The sequence below is a fragment of the Sciurus carolinensis genome, chromosome 9, assembly GCF_902686445.1.
Source record: "Sciurus carolinensis chromosome 9, mSciCar1.2, whole genome shotgun sequence".
NCBI lineage: Eukaryota > Metazoa > Chordata > Mammalia > Rodentia > Sciuridae > Sciurus > Sciurus carolinensis.
In genome coordinates this window covers 92,935,451-92,952,772 of record NC_062221.1, presented here as the reverse complement: position 1 = coordinate 92,952,772, position 17,322 = coordinate 92,935,451, and the positions used below count along the sequence as shown (strand labels likewise).

Below are 17,322 nucleotides of genomic sequence, written 5' to 3'. Positions count from 1 at the left end.
AGAAGCTGGGAGCTAACAGGTAGTAGGTGTTGCACTGGTTACAACTGAATGAATAACAGGGTTTCAAATGAATAGTTGTTGGTTTTGAAATTTAGGGAGACTCCTTGGTACTACAAAAAGTTAGGTCTTTGTAAAGTATACCAAGTGAAAAAAGGTGTAGGTAAGAACTGAGGTTTCAAGATGAATGTTCTGTTCTAATGACTCAACCTTCTTAAGTACTGCTGGGTAGGTTTTGGTGGTGAGTGGGTATGATGAGGCAAGGGGACAGAAAGGGAAAAGATAACCAGCACTGCCAGTGCAGCAGGGAGTTAACATGGGCCCTTCTCATTTATGCCTCACAGCCACTTTTGTCTTGTAGTTTCATATTTCTTATCAAATTGTCTTCATTTGGTTTTGTTCCTTCTTGAGTGAATTTTGGAAGGTAAGAAAAAGCTAGTTATTGGAAGACAACGTATTTTTAGATAACATGTTCCTGTTAAAAATCAGCAATAAAAATGTGAAGCCCTCAATGTAGAGTCATACAACTAGAACATACACTGTACAAGGATACTTCTTATTCAGTGATTTAGCTGGTTCATAATCCGCTGAGTGGACAAGAATCTTCAAGAATGGAGCATGGTGGGCAAGGTGTAGTGATAAGATTGTGTGATGGCTAGCTAGCTCTGAAATAATTTAGCACTCCCCTCCACTTTGTTCTCTAACTGTCCCTGAAGTCTTGTCCTTACATTCTCAAAGTTTCTCTCAAAACGAAACCTGAACCATGCCATCGTGTGGACTAATTTTGGTTTCCACTCACTTTCCTAAGATTCATTTCTGCTTACCAGATGATTCCTACATTTCAGTTGCTTTTCAGACCCCTGAGGCCAGATTACACCTTCACCATTCCAGTGATATTTCTCTGGCAAAGATTGTCAGGACTGATTTGCGGACCTCTCTGCAACCCAGCATCATCCATGTTCACAAGATTTACTTTTTGCCCTGTATTATATATTTTTCCTTATGTAATCTCTACACAAATGGTCTTAAATATATGCTCATAATTCTTATACATACAACTATTGCCTTCTTCCCATCAGTTTAAAAACAATTCATTTTTCTGGACTCAATCTGGATGGCTCATTTTCAGCTCAGACACAATGTCCCTTTACTTAGATCTTTTGTCATGATTGTTGTTTCCCCATCTTCTAGAAAGCTCCTTACCCAAACCTTATTTATTCTTTAAAGCCTCTGAGCCAAAAGTCAGACAGCTTGCTTGTGATCAGCTCATTAAAGGTTTGGCAGCAATGAAATTCCACTGCATGTGCTATATCTACCTAGATCACCACATCACTCCCTTAGGACAGTGCTCTATCTACATCATCAAGTCTATTGTCTGACCCAGGAATCACATCTTCTGCCAGATTCAGGAAATGTAGTTGCAAATATGGGTAAAAATCTGGTGCACTTAAGAATTCTTGACAGCAGATATTGAAAAAAATCAGGTAGAAGTTATTTAATACATTAGTTATTCAGAGGTTAAGCATGTATGACTTATCTCTATAGAGAACACCACCATTAGCCATTCTGCTCCCCCTTGAACTTATACTTTCACCCTGTTACTGCTCTAGATAAACACTCCCATGGCCTTTTAGGACAACACTTTTGTAGTCATGTTATCTTTAAATACTAAAAAGAACTGGAGGAACTGAGCTAGGTGTCTCTGAGCACTGAATGATAGCAATCATGTCCCTCAGCCTACTCATACCTTTAAACTCCTCCCCTCCCTTTGAATGGGGTCAGTCAGGCACCACAGCTATTGTCCCAATGATGAGCAGGTTATTCAGCAGGAAGACCATCTAGAAGGGTCTAAGTACAGATCTCAATTCCAAGTACAATTTGTGCACTGTCACCTTAAATCACTCATTTTCATGCTGCCTAATTCTGAGCTCCTAAACACTTGAAAATGCTGTTTTCCTTTTGGTGACTCTTCTAGGATACTGGCAAGGGGATCTCAATTTTTACCTTGTACCTGAAGGGCAGTCTTTTTTGACTTGGTGATTATACCATGATCCTATTTATTTTATATCACAAATACCTCCAGCTCTTGATTACTCCAGTCTGTCAACTGAATGTACATTCACTGCCTAAACCACCTCTAGCCAAAGTTTAAATATGTTGTTTTTCTACTTTGGGATACTAAAAAGAACTTTCAACTAGCACTAACTCTCCTTATACACGACAGTCAAAGTAGCATTAGCTTCCTATTGCTGTTGTAAGAAACTACCAAACTCAGTGGCTTAAAATGACAAAAATTGGCCAGGTGCAGTGCTGCATGTCTGTAATCCCAGGGACTCGGGAGGCTGAGGTAGGAGACCACAAGCCTGAGGTTAGCCTTGGGAACTTAAGATCCTGTCTCAAAAATAAGGGCTGGGGTTGTACCTCCATGGTAGAACACCACTGAGTTCCATCCCTAGTACCATTAAAAGAAGTTATGCCATTACACTTTCTGTGGTTAGAAGTCTTAAATTAGTTTTATGGGGCTAAAATCTAGGCATTGACAAGATTATGCTCTGCTCCAGGGTAGAACTGTTTTTTGCCTTTTCTAGCTTTTGTTGGCTGCCAGTATTCCTTGGCCTGTGGCCATATCACTCCAGTCTCTGCCTCTGTGGTCATAATTATTGCTGCCTTTTCTCGTCTGAAATCTCTCGCCTATGAAAACTCTTATGATGTGCATTTTGGGCTTGCTCAGATAATCCGGGGTAATTTCACCATTTCAAGTAATTTCCTTTTAACATAATCACATCTGCAAAATCCCTTTTTGCCATCTTAGGTAACATTCACAGGTTCCAAGGACAGGAATGTGGATATTTTTTAGGGGACCATTATTTTCCTATCAGTACTCTAAAGCTTGCAAACATTAAATTTAAAATTCTGTCACTTTGTTTACAAATAAATTTAGCAGAGGACTGGGGATAGTAGAATGATTGATTATCCACCCCTATCCCCAACTACTCCCAAGTTATTTTCTTATAAACAAGAGATCATACAACCCAATTTTACCAAGACAGTCTAGGGAAATTATTACTATTATACTCAAGTTTCTTGGTTTGTTAAATTATATGGTCCTCTTGTTTAAAAATATTTTGTTTAAAATTTTTTTTTAGTTTTAGATGGATACAATCTTTATTTTTATGTGGTGCTGAGGATTGAACCCAGTGCCTCACATGTGCAAGGCAAGCACTCCACCACTGACCAAAACCCCAGCCCCTATAAACTGTCTTTAAGTTGACAATTAATTGACTTCTACAGGTTCAAAGTATTATTTAAGTTGTGCTTAAAGTAAACTTCAATTTGAGTTTCCAGATGAACTGTGGTTTAAAACCAAAGTTTGTTACTATTATTTTGGGATATATTCCCTATTTATATCATCACAATTATTAAGGACCATAGAGATTATATCTGGTACACTTTCTAAAAGACCACACGGTGAGAACTATAGTCACACTTATTGGAAGATCCAGTTTGAAGAAAAAACAGCAACAAGGCCCAGGTGTGACTAGTAACCAACCATTTTGACTGCTGTGCAAGTATGGATAAGACACAGGTACAGAATGAAGGAACATGGGTCTCCTGGCTCTGTGAAGCCTTATTTCACAATAGGAAGGATGAATGCTTTTAGGAAATGCCACCATTCACACCAACCAACTTGTGTGTGTGCCTATTTTCAGTTAGTTTAAGCTCAAAAGAGAATGATTATCTAAAACTGTAATTAATGAATAAGCTACCTACCTTCCTGTTTCAAAGAATAGATTTAAAAAAAAAATCTTGAATGTAATATTTATTTCGTGAATTTACATGTGAGGTCATTTACAAAAGAAAAGATACAGACAGATGCAGCTCTCAGTGCAGTTTTCAAATAGTTTCACAACAGGCAATAGTCTGTGAGAACTTGGAATGCCGGTATTGAGTGGCACATGCTTCAGTTTCTTTCTTTTTTTTTTTTTTTCTTTCTACCCAACCCCAAGAAAAAAGGAGAAGAGTAGAAGAAAATGTCAGTGTTAATGTAAATATAGCCATGCAAATGAAAACTTTTTTAAAGCCAGAGGTCATTCAGAGATGTAAAACATTCCTATATTCAGGGGTTATCATAATAGATTACATAATTTAAGAACAAAATGTAGAGCTCTCCAGTTTTCCATTATCCCAATCTTAAATTATGTTAACCATCCCAACTAAAAATCTGTTGGTGGCCTCAATATTTTCCAAAGACTGACTTTGGAAGAATAATCATTTCTAGTTATTTCTAAAAAGATAGCATTTATAGACAAAATCTTTTTGGTTTCAACAGGAAAAAGCACCCTTTCAAATTGAGTAAAATGTTCCTTTACTTCCAACAATGTAACTATAATTAGACTTCCTTTCCAGAAAAGCATAACATAAGGCTTGCTCTTTATATTCAGACTTAAATAAACCCCTCCTTAATCTGATGTCTAAAACAAAGAGACCTGTTGAGAACATAGCCCTTCCCCCACCTGAAAGATCCTTTTGCACATAAGCCAAAGAATGGTCTATAAAAGTAACTGGAAGTACACTGAAGTGATTCCTAAATAAGGGGGAGTACAGATAAAATCAACAGAACAAAAATTCTGCTCTCAGTATTCCTAGTGAAGACCTGGAAATGGGCCATTAGTCCTTAGAGGATGAAATTAGTGCAACACAAAAAAGCATTCTGCATGTATTCAGCATCTTTGAAAATACTGGCTCAAAATTCCTTAAGCACATGTAGCCATAGCTAAAGCACTATACTTGTCATTTCAAAAAATACTATGTTCTGAAAAAACAAACACCACTCCCCTAAAACCCCCACAACTTTTCTGGCTCCAAGACTTACATCCTTTCTGAACTTAGTCACATTTTTTTCACTAGAAAATTTAAGCAAATTAAGACTCCCATGAACATACTCCATGTTTATTTGGGCTATACACATAACCTGCACTTTTTTAAAAAAGGTACACTTAAAATAGTACTTATTGCAGAAAAAAGCCATTGGCAATTATGAACACACTTCTTCAGCTTACCTTTTTTCCTGGTCCACTTCTCCATTATAGTCTTCTAGTACAGATATCAATCAGAATATCTTGCTTCTGCAAAATTTACTGAATGAAAACCAGCTGCTGTGGACTTTTAAGTTTCTAAAGTTCTGCAGAATCAGAGGCATTGTGCATGCTGGCAATGGTTAAAGGATCTCTCGATTTACTGTAATCCCCAATTAGCTTTGCATCCTTAAAAAAAAATCAACTAAAAAGGATTAATTGAATATAAAAGAAATTATTTATATACTGTCAATTTAAAAACCAACATATTGTAAAAGACTCATATATTATACACACACACATATATATTTAGACAAAAATCACCCAGAACATAATCCACACCACCCATTAAAAAAAAAAAAAAAAAAGAATCAACAAATCAAAGTTTTTATTTGCATGACCAAATTATCTTTTGTACTCTGCAATGTTGTTTTAATATCCCTTTAACAGGTTCTAAGCTTCTGTTGCACAGGGAATAAAAGCTGCAAGACTGTGAACTTCCTTCAACAGCCACGCCCACAACATTTAAACATGAAACATGTAAAGAATGACAACACCACAAAGGGGAATACTAAGTTCCACCATTCAACACAGTTCATGAGTGTCCTTAGGGTTCAGTTGAAGAAGGGGGTAAACTTTTAAAAAGAACATCAGTCTCCATTCCCCTTGTTTTATAATGTTGGTGGTTTTAATCCATATTTCTTTGCAACTTCTGTCTGGGCATGGGCAGCATCGCAAAGTGAATACAGATGAGCCATCTCCATTTCTGATTTGGCCAAGTTAATAGCTTTGTTGAACATGTCAATGGCTTTCTCCATGTTACCTCTAAAAGAACAAAATTTTAAGAATTCTCAGATTAAACAGGCATTTCACAATATCTAATAAAGTCTATTAAGTGCTACTACATGAAATCTGACCACTAAATTTCAACTGTGATTCTAGTAAGATACTTCTTTCATAAAACAAAGTGCCTAGCACACTGAAAGCACTCAGGGAATGTTAACTGCTTTTGCAAATATTGTGTACTTCCATATACCTCTTACATTCTTTATTTATTAAAAAAAAAGGGGGGGAGGGCTACTTAAATCATATGGGTTATTTAAAATCGTAATTCTGTTGGGTTCCTAAAGTTTACATGTTTCTGCTTAACTATGAAGCTCCTTTAGAAAGCAGTGACAGCCTCAGAGAACTGAAGGCTTTTCTTCAGTGGCCTTAACTTCGAAGGCTTGTGCAAGCCCACCTTTGAACCTCATCTCTTACCCCTCTATGCCCAACCCCATGCAGTTCTGTCACAAAGGGCAATCTCAGTCCTTTGACTCTGCCAACACCCATTCCTGCATACAAAACTCAGATTATTTACTGCCTATTTGCCCGATTCTGGTCAAATTCTCAACTTGTAGGGCCCGGTTCAAGTATCATATCCTCATGAAAAATATGTTCTCCTTCCCTTCCTAGAACAGGAAACTAGCTGCTTTACCATCAGTGTTCCCAGTGTTCTATTTAATTCTATGCATAGTCAGATGAATGTATGTTTATTTACACCATAATCTTACTAGCTCCTTTCAAGTCCCAGAACTTAGTATAATGGCTGATAATTAGTATCTGTTTTTTGAGTAAATAGATAAATATGCTTGGGCAATAAGATGAAACAGACCTCATAACAGTCTAAGTGTAGCTAGGCTTTATACAATTACTGAGAAACAACTGTTTTAAGTAACTATGTATAAATGCATACAGGTATGTAATCCCCAAACAAATATTTATTAAGTCCCTACTACGTATGTGCCAGTTAGATTCTAAAAAGTAAGAGGTACCTCTAGGGTGACTATATTTAACCTACTACAACATATGCCTACATGATAGACTTATTTAAAAAAAAAAAATCTTTATAGGAGTTCAGATATTAGGTCAACAGCTAGCAGATATGCTAAACCCTAGCATAATCAGCAATTTTATTCATTCATTCACATTAGTTTTATTTAAAAGTAAAGTAAGATTTACAATGGAATTCTTAAAAAACAATTACCAAATGAAATGTCACCTAACTACTTGATTAAATCAGTCACAGCATGATTTATAAACACCTTAAATTAAATACAAAGTGTTTTTATACATGCACTATTCTAAAAAGATTCATAGCTCTGCTCAAGAATGATTAAGAACAAATACTCTATTCTAGTAAGAGAACGTATTATTCACATTAACAAATTAGAAATATCTATATGCAACTGTCAGTACAGAATGGTTCAAGTGATAGTGACAGGATCAGTGATTTTGATATCAGTGAAATAGGGACTTGAATCTTGTATTCCTGATTCACCTTGTTAACATAACTGGCCTGGGCATTAGTTTCTGCACTGTTCAACACAACACAGGACCATATATACATTCTCCATCTTTATAAAGAGGGGTGTATAGATCAATCTAAGTAATATTTGGAGAACACCTTGAGTTTAGTACTTGACCTAAAATAGGTACTCAAATGGAAGGCAATGCCACCATTAAGATGCTGTACTCCAATAAGTCCCATGCATCAACAATTATACCTGTTAATGTAGATCTTTAAAAGTAACTCTGGATAAACATTTATATGAACAAGAAGTTATGGAAAGTCAGAGTTGGAAAACATAATTTTATCCAATCCCAATTTTAAAGAAAACTCAGGGGCTCAGAGAAGATGTTACAACTTTTCTACTTGTTTGTTCCTTCTTTGGTTGCTTCTTTGTAGAATCTAGATCTCATGGCAACCTGGCTACCAATCTTTCTTATTCTGTATTCCTTAATATATTACTACATTACTTTTTTTCCCTTCCAACATGAATAACAAGGGAAAGGAGGAAAGAACACACAACAGACATTAGAGAAAGATAAGTTTCCTTTTCTAATGCATAGACTCATACAATTTTACAAGTGTGATTTTTAATTTGGAAGAACGATAAAATGAGGAATATAAAAGCTGCATAGTTTCAAGGGACGCTTGCATCAATAGGCATAATAATAACACATATGTAACGATAACAAAAAGATACCCTATGGAGCTACCAAAAACTTGCTAAGAACAGACTCTATAAGTTACCTTTGCACTTCAATAGTTCCCATGGTTTCATAGGCAAAATCACATTTATTATCAATTTCAATAGCTTTGCTGATAAGCTCCAAACCTCTATCCAAATCTTGTTTCCACTGAAGTTGAAGTAAACTGCAAATGCAAAAAAGTAGTCGTAAGTGACCATGGCTCCGTATTAATAGAAATACAAATGTCTTACTCAACTTCTACCCTTAATAAATTTATATTTTGACTTATAAAGAAAAACAAATCAAAGCAGTACATAATCGGCATCACGCTTGTGTGTGTGTGTGTGTGTTTCCCAACCTATTACTAGTTTTGTAGTTTAAATTCCTTATTATGCAGAAACAAAAACAAAGCACATCTGGGCTAGGGGTATAGCTCAGCAGTAGAGCATGAGCTTATTATGACTAAGGACCTGGGTTCAATTTCACTTTTTTTTTTTGAGGTACTGGGGATCGAACTCAGGGCCTTATGCTTTTGAGGCAAGCACTCTACCAGCTGAGATATCTCCCCAGCCCATCTGGGTTCACTTTCTAGCACCACAGAAACAACACACGCACACACACACACACACACACACACACACACACACATACCACAATAGTATCCAATGGTCTGGGCTCCATTTTTTTTTTTTTTTTTTTCCTTTTGGAACCAGGAATTAAACTCAGGGTATTTAACCACCAAGCCATATCCCCAGACCGTTTTTCATATTTTTTAGAGACAGGTTCTCATTGAGTTGCTTAGGGCCTTACTAAATTGCTGGGATTACAGGCGAGCAACATTGTGCCTGGCTTGGGCTCCATTACTGATCTGCCTAGCATCCCTTAATTTTTACGTTGTACAAGTACACAAGGATAAGAAATGCACACTATGTATTTTTCCTATTTTGATATAAGTAACATTTGACAGGATGTTCTGAACTAAAATTGAATCCCTTAAGCTACAGTAAAAATGGTACATTTTTATGTAATGAAACAGGGCTGGGGCTGTAGCTCAGTGGTAGAGTGCTTGCTTATTAGCACACGAGAGGCACTGGGTTCAAACCTCAGCATCATATAAAAATAAAAATAAAGTATTGTGTTCATCTACAGCTAAAAACATATTAAAAAAAAAAAAAACAGCATTTGTAAGTGTTAGGAAACTGGTTGATTAACTCACTTATACTTCTCTACCACAATCCCATTCCTCAAAAGCCAAAAGAAATCCACTTTAGTACAATGAAGGAGAAATTATCTTACTGGAACAAAAAGAACCACAAAAATACATACCCTTTATGAACATATGTTGTGGCATTATCTGGTTCCAAATCAATACATTTATCATACATTTCATCAGCTTTACCAAATTGTTGTTGATCTGTTAATGCCTATGTAAGGAAATACTTCAGTTATATTAAAGAAACTGTTAACCTAAACACTTAAAAGCATATTGCTTATTATTATTAAAATTTACTTCATTACCAAATTATTATGTTTTAAATAACTTATTTAAACTGATTTAAATTTTACATCTTAATTACAGGGGTTTCTAGGTGGCACTGTTATAAATATGAAACCTTAACTGTCCTCTCATTTTTCAAAGTAGTTATATGTAACCAGATAATCTGGGAAACTGTGGAATAAGGAAATCCCACTCTGAGTGATGGTTCTTATATTATCATCTCACAAGTATATTCATCTGCTTACCCATAATTTATCATAATATATATCTTAAAGGCATTACTTTAAGGGCAAAACTCACTTGGAAGGATAAGTTAATAAGTTAACATGTGTGTGTTAATTGCTGGAGTCATTCCTTAAAAGATAACTAATAAAAACAAAAGCAGACACAAGTACTTTTTTTTTTTTTTTTTGAACTGTGGGTAGAGGGATACCCTACCACTGAGCTACAACCCCAGCCCTTTACATTTTTTATTTTGAGACAGGGTCTTGCTAAATTGCCTAGACTGGCCTTGAACTTTCAATCTTCCTTATCTCAGCCTCCCAAGTAGCTAAGATTATAGGCAAGCATGTGGTAAAGGTACTTTTATACAAATTTCATGGCTGAAATAGATTATGTGGATACCATATCATGCTCAGAGTTCTTAGTATTTAAGACCAAGTTGAGGATTAAAAACATTTAATATAATTAATTATATATATATGAACTACTGAAAGTAGGATTTAAATATATATGTGTAATAAAGTTACATTTAACTATGTAAATAAAAATTCGAAATTCCAGTGCAAATACACTGTTAAAATACTTGTGCTGATAAGGAGACAGTTCACGTAAGTCAAGTCAAACCAATTTTGAAGATGTAACACTTAAAGGGAATGTGCAAGTAAGAAAAGCTCTGCAGAGGGCAGGCAAACACATGCTGTAATCCCAGTGACTTAGGAGTTTGAGGAAAGAGGATCACAAGGTTTAAGGCCAGTTTTGGCAACTTAGTGGGGTCCTATCTCAAAGTAACAAATGGTTGGGCTATGTATCTTGGTAGAACACACATCTGGGTTCAAATCCCAGGACTGCAAAATTAATAAATAGATTAAAAACAAAAACAAAAACCTCTGCAGAAAAGTTGTTGATAGTACTGGTTTCTTTAAAGCTATTCAGTGCCTTTGCTCTCTCAAATCCTCATAGAAATGTGCACCAAAAAAAGTCCTTTTAAATTCCGGGATAATGGTGTCACTTTCTGGTCTATTACTAATTAAGGTTTAACCCTCAGTGTACCTGATCGATACAAATATCATCTGATAAAAATGTACAATGGCCTTATTTGAATATTGATACACTATATACAATTATTATATAGTGTGTACTATTAATTATAATTAATTAGTGTGTAGCCAGCAACCAATGTTTCATATATTATTATCCCAGGAATTGTAAAGAACTATGACTAAAGAGATGACATTATTTCGAACAGAGGTTTAAAAGACTTCTGGATTGTTTCATATCCCACAATTTCAATCCTGATAATGCAGTGATGTGAAGAACCTACCTTCTAAGAATAGATTCAACACAAATCAATCTTTTCATGGTCCCTCTTAATCAACCCTCAAAGTCCTTGTGAAAATTACCTTATAACCTGGCCTAAAGACAGCATGAAGGAAACTAAAACCAAAATAGGCTACCTTAAGAATGGTTTAAGGAGAGGAATCTACCAGGGATGGTAATTTTAAAATGTTTTTGAGTTCTCAGATGTTAGTGGAGAAATGAACTCCAACTTTTCTTTAAAGAGTCAGCTAGAAAATCACAGACTAATGAGATGGCTAGTTTATGCAGACACCAAAAACAACTTTCAAATTGAAAGACTTGGGGGCAAATTATAACTGAAGCTTTCAGAAGCTAATCATTTTTATTAAAAAAGGTGATTTAAAATTATTAATTTCTCAATTTCAGACTCAATTAAAAAGTTAAATTCAAACTTAAGTCCTACTTTCCACAGTTTCAGTCCTAAAACATTAAAGCATCAAGAATTTTAGACAAACCAAAGGGAAATTAAAATAGGCCATTAAATTATTAAAAAGCCTAGCTAACTATTTAAAAGGACAGTGATCACACAGCAAGAAAACTCTTCCGATGCTGGGTGGAGTGGAAGGTCCCTATAATCCCAGCACTTGGGAGCATCACTTGAGCTCAGGACTTCAAGACCAGCCTGGGTAACAAAGTGAAACCCTGTCTCAAAAAGTCAAGGAAAAACAAAACACCTTTCCATTAATATTTTCCCCACCCAATTACAAACAGTCTATTTTTCTAAGGTAATTACTTTTTGTAAATCAGTTCCAAATGAAAACAAAGGAGAAATGTTTGCCATAAACTTCACCTCACTATGAGTTTAGGGTCATGTTTTCTAAACTGTGCAACATCAGAGCCTCTCCTGAGTGATTTAAGACCATGACCGGGCCATGAGAAACAGCAAAAAGTTGCAATCAGGTAGCACTGTTTTCCAAACAAATGCAGTTCTTTAAAAATTTGTCTTAGAAAAATCACTTACCTGGGCATACAGTGCATAGCCTTCAGCACACCTTGGGAATTTCTTTATGACCTCTTCAAAACCTTTCATAGCTGCCTGGATTTGTGAAGAATTGTTTCCTGTATATGCCTGGCGATACTATTTAAAAAAAATCAAAACAGGTCTGTCAAACCAAGAACTCAAAAACTTCTCGAACATATGAAAGACACAAAATTATATAATTCTTTCCAGAAAAGCAGATGATTTGTTATCATAATTTGCTATATTCTAAAGGGTTTCAAGGAAATACCACAGCAACAGGAAATCAAAGAGCTGTCCTCAAACTTTCAATCCTCCTGACTCGGACTCCTGAGTTGCTGGGATTACAGGTGTGCACAGTGTGCCCTGCTACATGGGGGATTTTAATTGGAGGGGACAGTGCTGGGGGTACTTGAATTCATAGGCACTTGACCACTGAGCCACATCCCCAGCTCTATTTTGAATTTTATTTAGAGACAGGGTCTCACTGATTTGCTTAGCACCTCGCTTTTGCTGAGGCTGGGTTTGAACTCGTGATCCTCCTGCCTCAGCCTCCCTAGCCACTGGGATTACAGGCATGTGCCACTGTACCCAGCTACATGGGGGATTTTTTTTTTAATAAATTTTTAAAAAATTTTTTACAGACTGCATTTTGATTCATTGTACACAAATGGGGTACAACTTTTCATTTCTATGGTTGTACGCAATGTAATCATATATATACATATAGTAATACTGTCTCTAGTCTCTTTCTGTCCCCCATCCCTCCCTACCTCATTTTCCTCTATACCATCCAAAGTTCCTTCATTCTTCTCTCTCTACCCTGCCACCCACTCTCATTATATATCGTCATCCAATTATCAGAGAAAACATTCGCCCTTTGGTTTTTTGGACTTGGCCTATTTCACTTAGCATGATATTTTTCAACTTCATCCACTTATCAGCAAATGCCATAATTTTATTCTTCTTTATGGCCGAGTAATATTCCATTTGTATATTTACCACAGTTTCTTTATCCATTCATCAACTGAAGGGCATCTTGGTTGGTGGGAATTTTTAACCTAATAAATTTTTATCATTTTTCATCTATAAGTGTGTTTATGTTGTAATGTAATTTCTTTTTTTAAAAGAAAAATTCTTTTAGGACTCTGGTTACTTAATTGTAATAAAAGTGCACTTATTTCACCTGTTTGGTTTTGTATTTCTGAATATCAAGGAATAGCTTTATAAAGGAGAGATGAAGAGAAAAGTTATGTGGTGTCATGATTACAAACTAGATCCTCAAAATGCTTTTGTTCTTTGTGCTCTTCTATTATAGAAAAGCAGACCTGTTCTATTTAGGATAGCATAAAGTCAGGGTCAAATATTTGTCAAATGAAATTAAACAAACATCTAGAGAAATATAGGAGGTATATATGGATTAACATATATGCTTATTAGTATGTTTTTTCCCCCTGTAGTCACCCTTTGGGTGAAAAATAGATTATTCTTAAAGACAATGGAAATACTCATTTTTGTTGACACTGAAAATAAAAGCATTTAGGAATTACAAAATAATGTAGTACCTACCAATGCAAAACATTTTTGAGCTTGTGCCAGAGCAGACTCAGGTCTTAATCTAATACATTCATCAAAATCTGCCACTGCTTCTTCAACTTGATCAAGCAGTATTTTCAGCTAGGGAAAAAAATACGCAAATGCAATTCAAGATAATGGGTTCATGAGTTAGGTCCCCAGGGTCTCTTCTGTTATCATAGCTAATATTTAGCATGTAGTAATTATTTAATATAGAATTAATTTGCATAAACAGTGAACTATCCTGTAATTTTTTTAAAAATTTTGTTGTTTTTAGATACACAAGATAGTAGAGTGTACTTTGATATATACAAAATGGAGTATAACTTATTCTAATTAGGATCCCATTCTTGTGTTTGTTCATGAATGGTGTGGAGTTTCACTGCCATCCTGTAATTCTAATTTATTTTTTTGGGGCACTTTACCTCTGAGCTATACCTCCAGCCCCACATAGACATATAAATTTACATATATAAATACAATTATACATTATATAAGTAATTATATATAATTATACATATAAATCCCCAGTTTAAAAAAAAAAATATATATATATATATATATTTAACCCAGGGGCACTTAACCACAGAGTTACATCTCCAACCCTTTTACAAAAAATTTTAAATTTTGAGACAAGGTCTCACTAAGTTGCTTAGGGCTTTGCAAAGTTGCGAAGGCCGGCATTGAACTGGAAATCTTTCTGCCTCAGCCTCCTGAATTGCTGGGATTATAAAAGTAGGTGCCACTATGCCCAGCCTATCCTGTAATTTTTTTTTTTTTGGGTGCTGGGGATACGAACCCAGGGCCTTGTGCTTGCAAGGCAAGCACTCTACCGACTGAGCTATCTCCCCAGCCCCCTATCCTGTAATTTTTAAAGGAAAGATTCTAAAGCTTCAAACTGATGTCCAATTTTTTTTTTTTTTTTTTTTTTTTTTTTGTAAACGAGTGATCAGCTCACCATTTTCGCATTGCAATTATGAACAATAGCCTAGGCTGGTCATGAAGTGTCAATCCTCTTGCTTCAGCCTCCTGTATAGCTGGGATTATTTGTGTGTGCCCAGCTTTAAACTATTAAGCAGAAACCTATTCTAGAAAAACTAAACATTCTGTATTTCTTGATTTCAAAACAGGTTAGATTTTAGATAATTACCTTTCAAAATAATCTTGAGTATTACCAGGAAAGATGAAAATGTCAAAAATCATAAAAGGTTGTCTCAACATTTCCTAATATCCTTTGTACAGAAACATTAAAATTCTCCATTTAGAAAGAACAGCTTTTCTGTAATTAAATGAATAGCACTACTTTCTACCATACTGCATTCTAAAAAGTTATATTAAGAAAATTATGACCCCACCACTGAGTCATGCTGTAGTTGGAAACTGTTTTCTTCACTATTTATTTTTACTAAAAAATGAAATGTCTATTATAAAACTCTATATTCAGATTTTATTTTGGGGGAGGGTACTATTTGGAGTCCAGGCTAATATTTTCTTAATAGTAAGAAGTCCACAAAAACTATCCTGTTCATTCTAGCATTAACTCAAAATGTTTAACAAAATGTCATTAATGTTTTATTCACTGAAAACCTACTAACCAGGATTACATGAAAAATGAACTGAACCAGTAAGCCAGTATTTTTGCTTTCCTGGTTTTTTTCATCATTCAATACAAAGATTTTAAAAGACAAATGTTCAAGATGTACAATAATTTTTTTTTCCCACAGCTATGATGTAAGAAAATCAAGAAATTCTCAAAACTGGTTATCAAATAACTCAATCTATAGGTCAGAACTCTAGGTAAGAAAAAAAGATTTACCTGTCCTCGGTGGTGATAAACATCTGCATTCTGAGGATCAATGTCAGCAGCCATGTTAAAATCCTGAGTAGACAGTACAGGCTGCTGCTGTTGCATGTACATGCTCCCTCTTTTGATGAGGGCATTTGCTCGAAGCTATGGACCCAAACAGAGAAAAAGTTCATTAGTACTTCTTTTTTCCCCAATTTAGATGTTTTAAAATATAAACTGACAGAATGTACATGCTATAAAGTGTACATGTCAACAGTTGTTTGTTTTTTTCTTTTTTCTTTTTTTTTTGTGGTGCTGGGGATTGAACCCAGGTCCTTACTTGCAAGGCAAGCACTCTACCAACTGAGCTATATCCCGAGCACCCCCAACAGTTGTTTTGAGTATATTCACTATCGCTAGGTTATCACTAATTCCAGAATATTTCCATCACACCCTCCCCTCAACCAAAAAAACCTCCATACACATTAACAGCCATTCCCAGTCTCTCCTGTTCCCTATCCCTAGAAAACCTCTCATCTGTTCATTTCTATGGACTTGTATATTCTGATATCATATATAACATATGGCTTTTTTTTTTTTTTGTACTTTTTTTTCATTTAGCAAATGCTTTCAAAGTACATCTATGTTGTAGTATATATTAGTCATTCTTTTTAAAGGCTGAATAACATTTCATTGTAAAGATTAGCACATTTTATTTATCCATCACTTGATGAACATTTGGGTTGCTTCTATCGTTGGTTATCATGAATAACAATGCTATGAACATTCATGTATAAATTTTTATGTTTATATATGTATTCAGTTCTCTTGGGTATATACTGAGGAGTGAAACTGTTGGATTACATGGTACTTGTATATTTAACTTTTTGATAAACTGGCAAATTAATTTCCAAAGAGGCTTTACCATTTTACATTCCACCAGCAATATAGGAAGGTTACAATTTTTCTACATCCTTACCAACACTTGTTACTATTCATCTTTTTGATTTACACCCTACTGTCTGTTTTTATTATATAGCCATCCAAGGAGGAATAAAGTGCTATCTCATGTGGTTCCCCCTCCCCCATGCTGGAGATTGAATCCAGGACTTTGCACGTGCCAGGCAAGTGCTCTACCACTGAGCTTTTTTTTTTTTTCCCCAATCTTCACAGTCCTTTTTGTCTTTTTACTTTTAGAAAGGGTCTCAATAGGTTGTTCAGGTTAGCCTGTAACTCACAATTTTCCCTATCTCAGCCTCCCCAATAGCTAGGATTACAGTTGTTTGCTCATTTGTCCAGCTCTCATTGTGCTTTTGATTCACATTTTCCTAATGGCTAATGATGGTGAGCATCTTTTCATGTTATTACTAGCCATGTATATATATTCTTTGGAGAAATGTCTATTTAGATCCTTTGTCCACTTTAAAAATTATACAGTATTGGGTTCATTTTGATAAAACCATATATGCAAGGAATCTGATTTCAATTCCCACCCCCCTTTTCTTTCCCTCCTCCCTCAACTCTACTAATCTTTCACTCATTTATTTTTAGTTGTTGATAGACCCTTATTTTATTCATTTATTCATATGTGGTGCTGAGAATCAAACCCACTGCCTCACACATGCTAGGCAAGTGCTCTACCACTGAGCCACAACCCTAGTGCTCAACGCTTGATTTTCTGAGTCTGGCTTATTTCACTTAGCATGATTTTCTCCATTTCTATCCATTTACCAGCAAATGCCATTATTTCATTCTTTTCTATGGCTGAATAAAACTCCATTGTCAAACACAGAAGTTTTTAATTTTGATGAAGTCCAATTTATCTTTTTTTGGCTACTTG

At 35.3% G+C, this 17,322-nt stretch overlaps 1 protein-coding gene across 1 annotated transcript in view; it reads right to left on the bottom strand.

The window, feature by feature from the left end:
* Positions 1-5,443: 5,443 nt before the first annotated feature.
* Tomm70 (translocase of outer mitochondrial membrane 70) overlaps positions 5,444-17,322 on the bottom strand; it is a 34,818-nt gene continuing 22,939 nt past the window's right edge. The window contains exons 7-12 of the mRNA XM_047564447.1: positions 15,513-15,647; positions 13,691-13,798; positions 12,125-12,241; positions 9,414-9,511; positions 8,149-8,271; positions 5,444-5,897 (exon numbers count right to left, since the gene is read on the bottom strand). Of these exons, the coding sequence (XP_047420403.1) occupies positions 5,744-5,897; positions 8,149-8,271; positions 9,414-9,511; positions 12,125-12,241; positions 13,691-13,798; positions 15,513-15,647 (735 nt within the window). The 3' untranslated portion in view covers positions 5,444-5,743. The remainder of the gene's footprint in view (positions 5,898-8,148; positions 8,272-9,413; positions 9,512-12,124; positions 12,242-13,690; positions 13,799-15,512; positions 15,648-17,322) is intronic.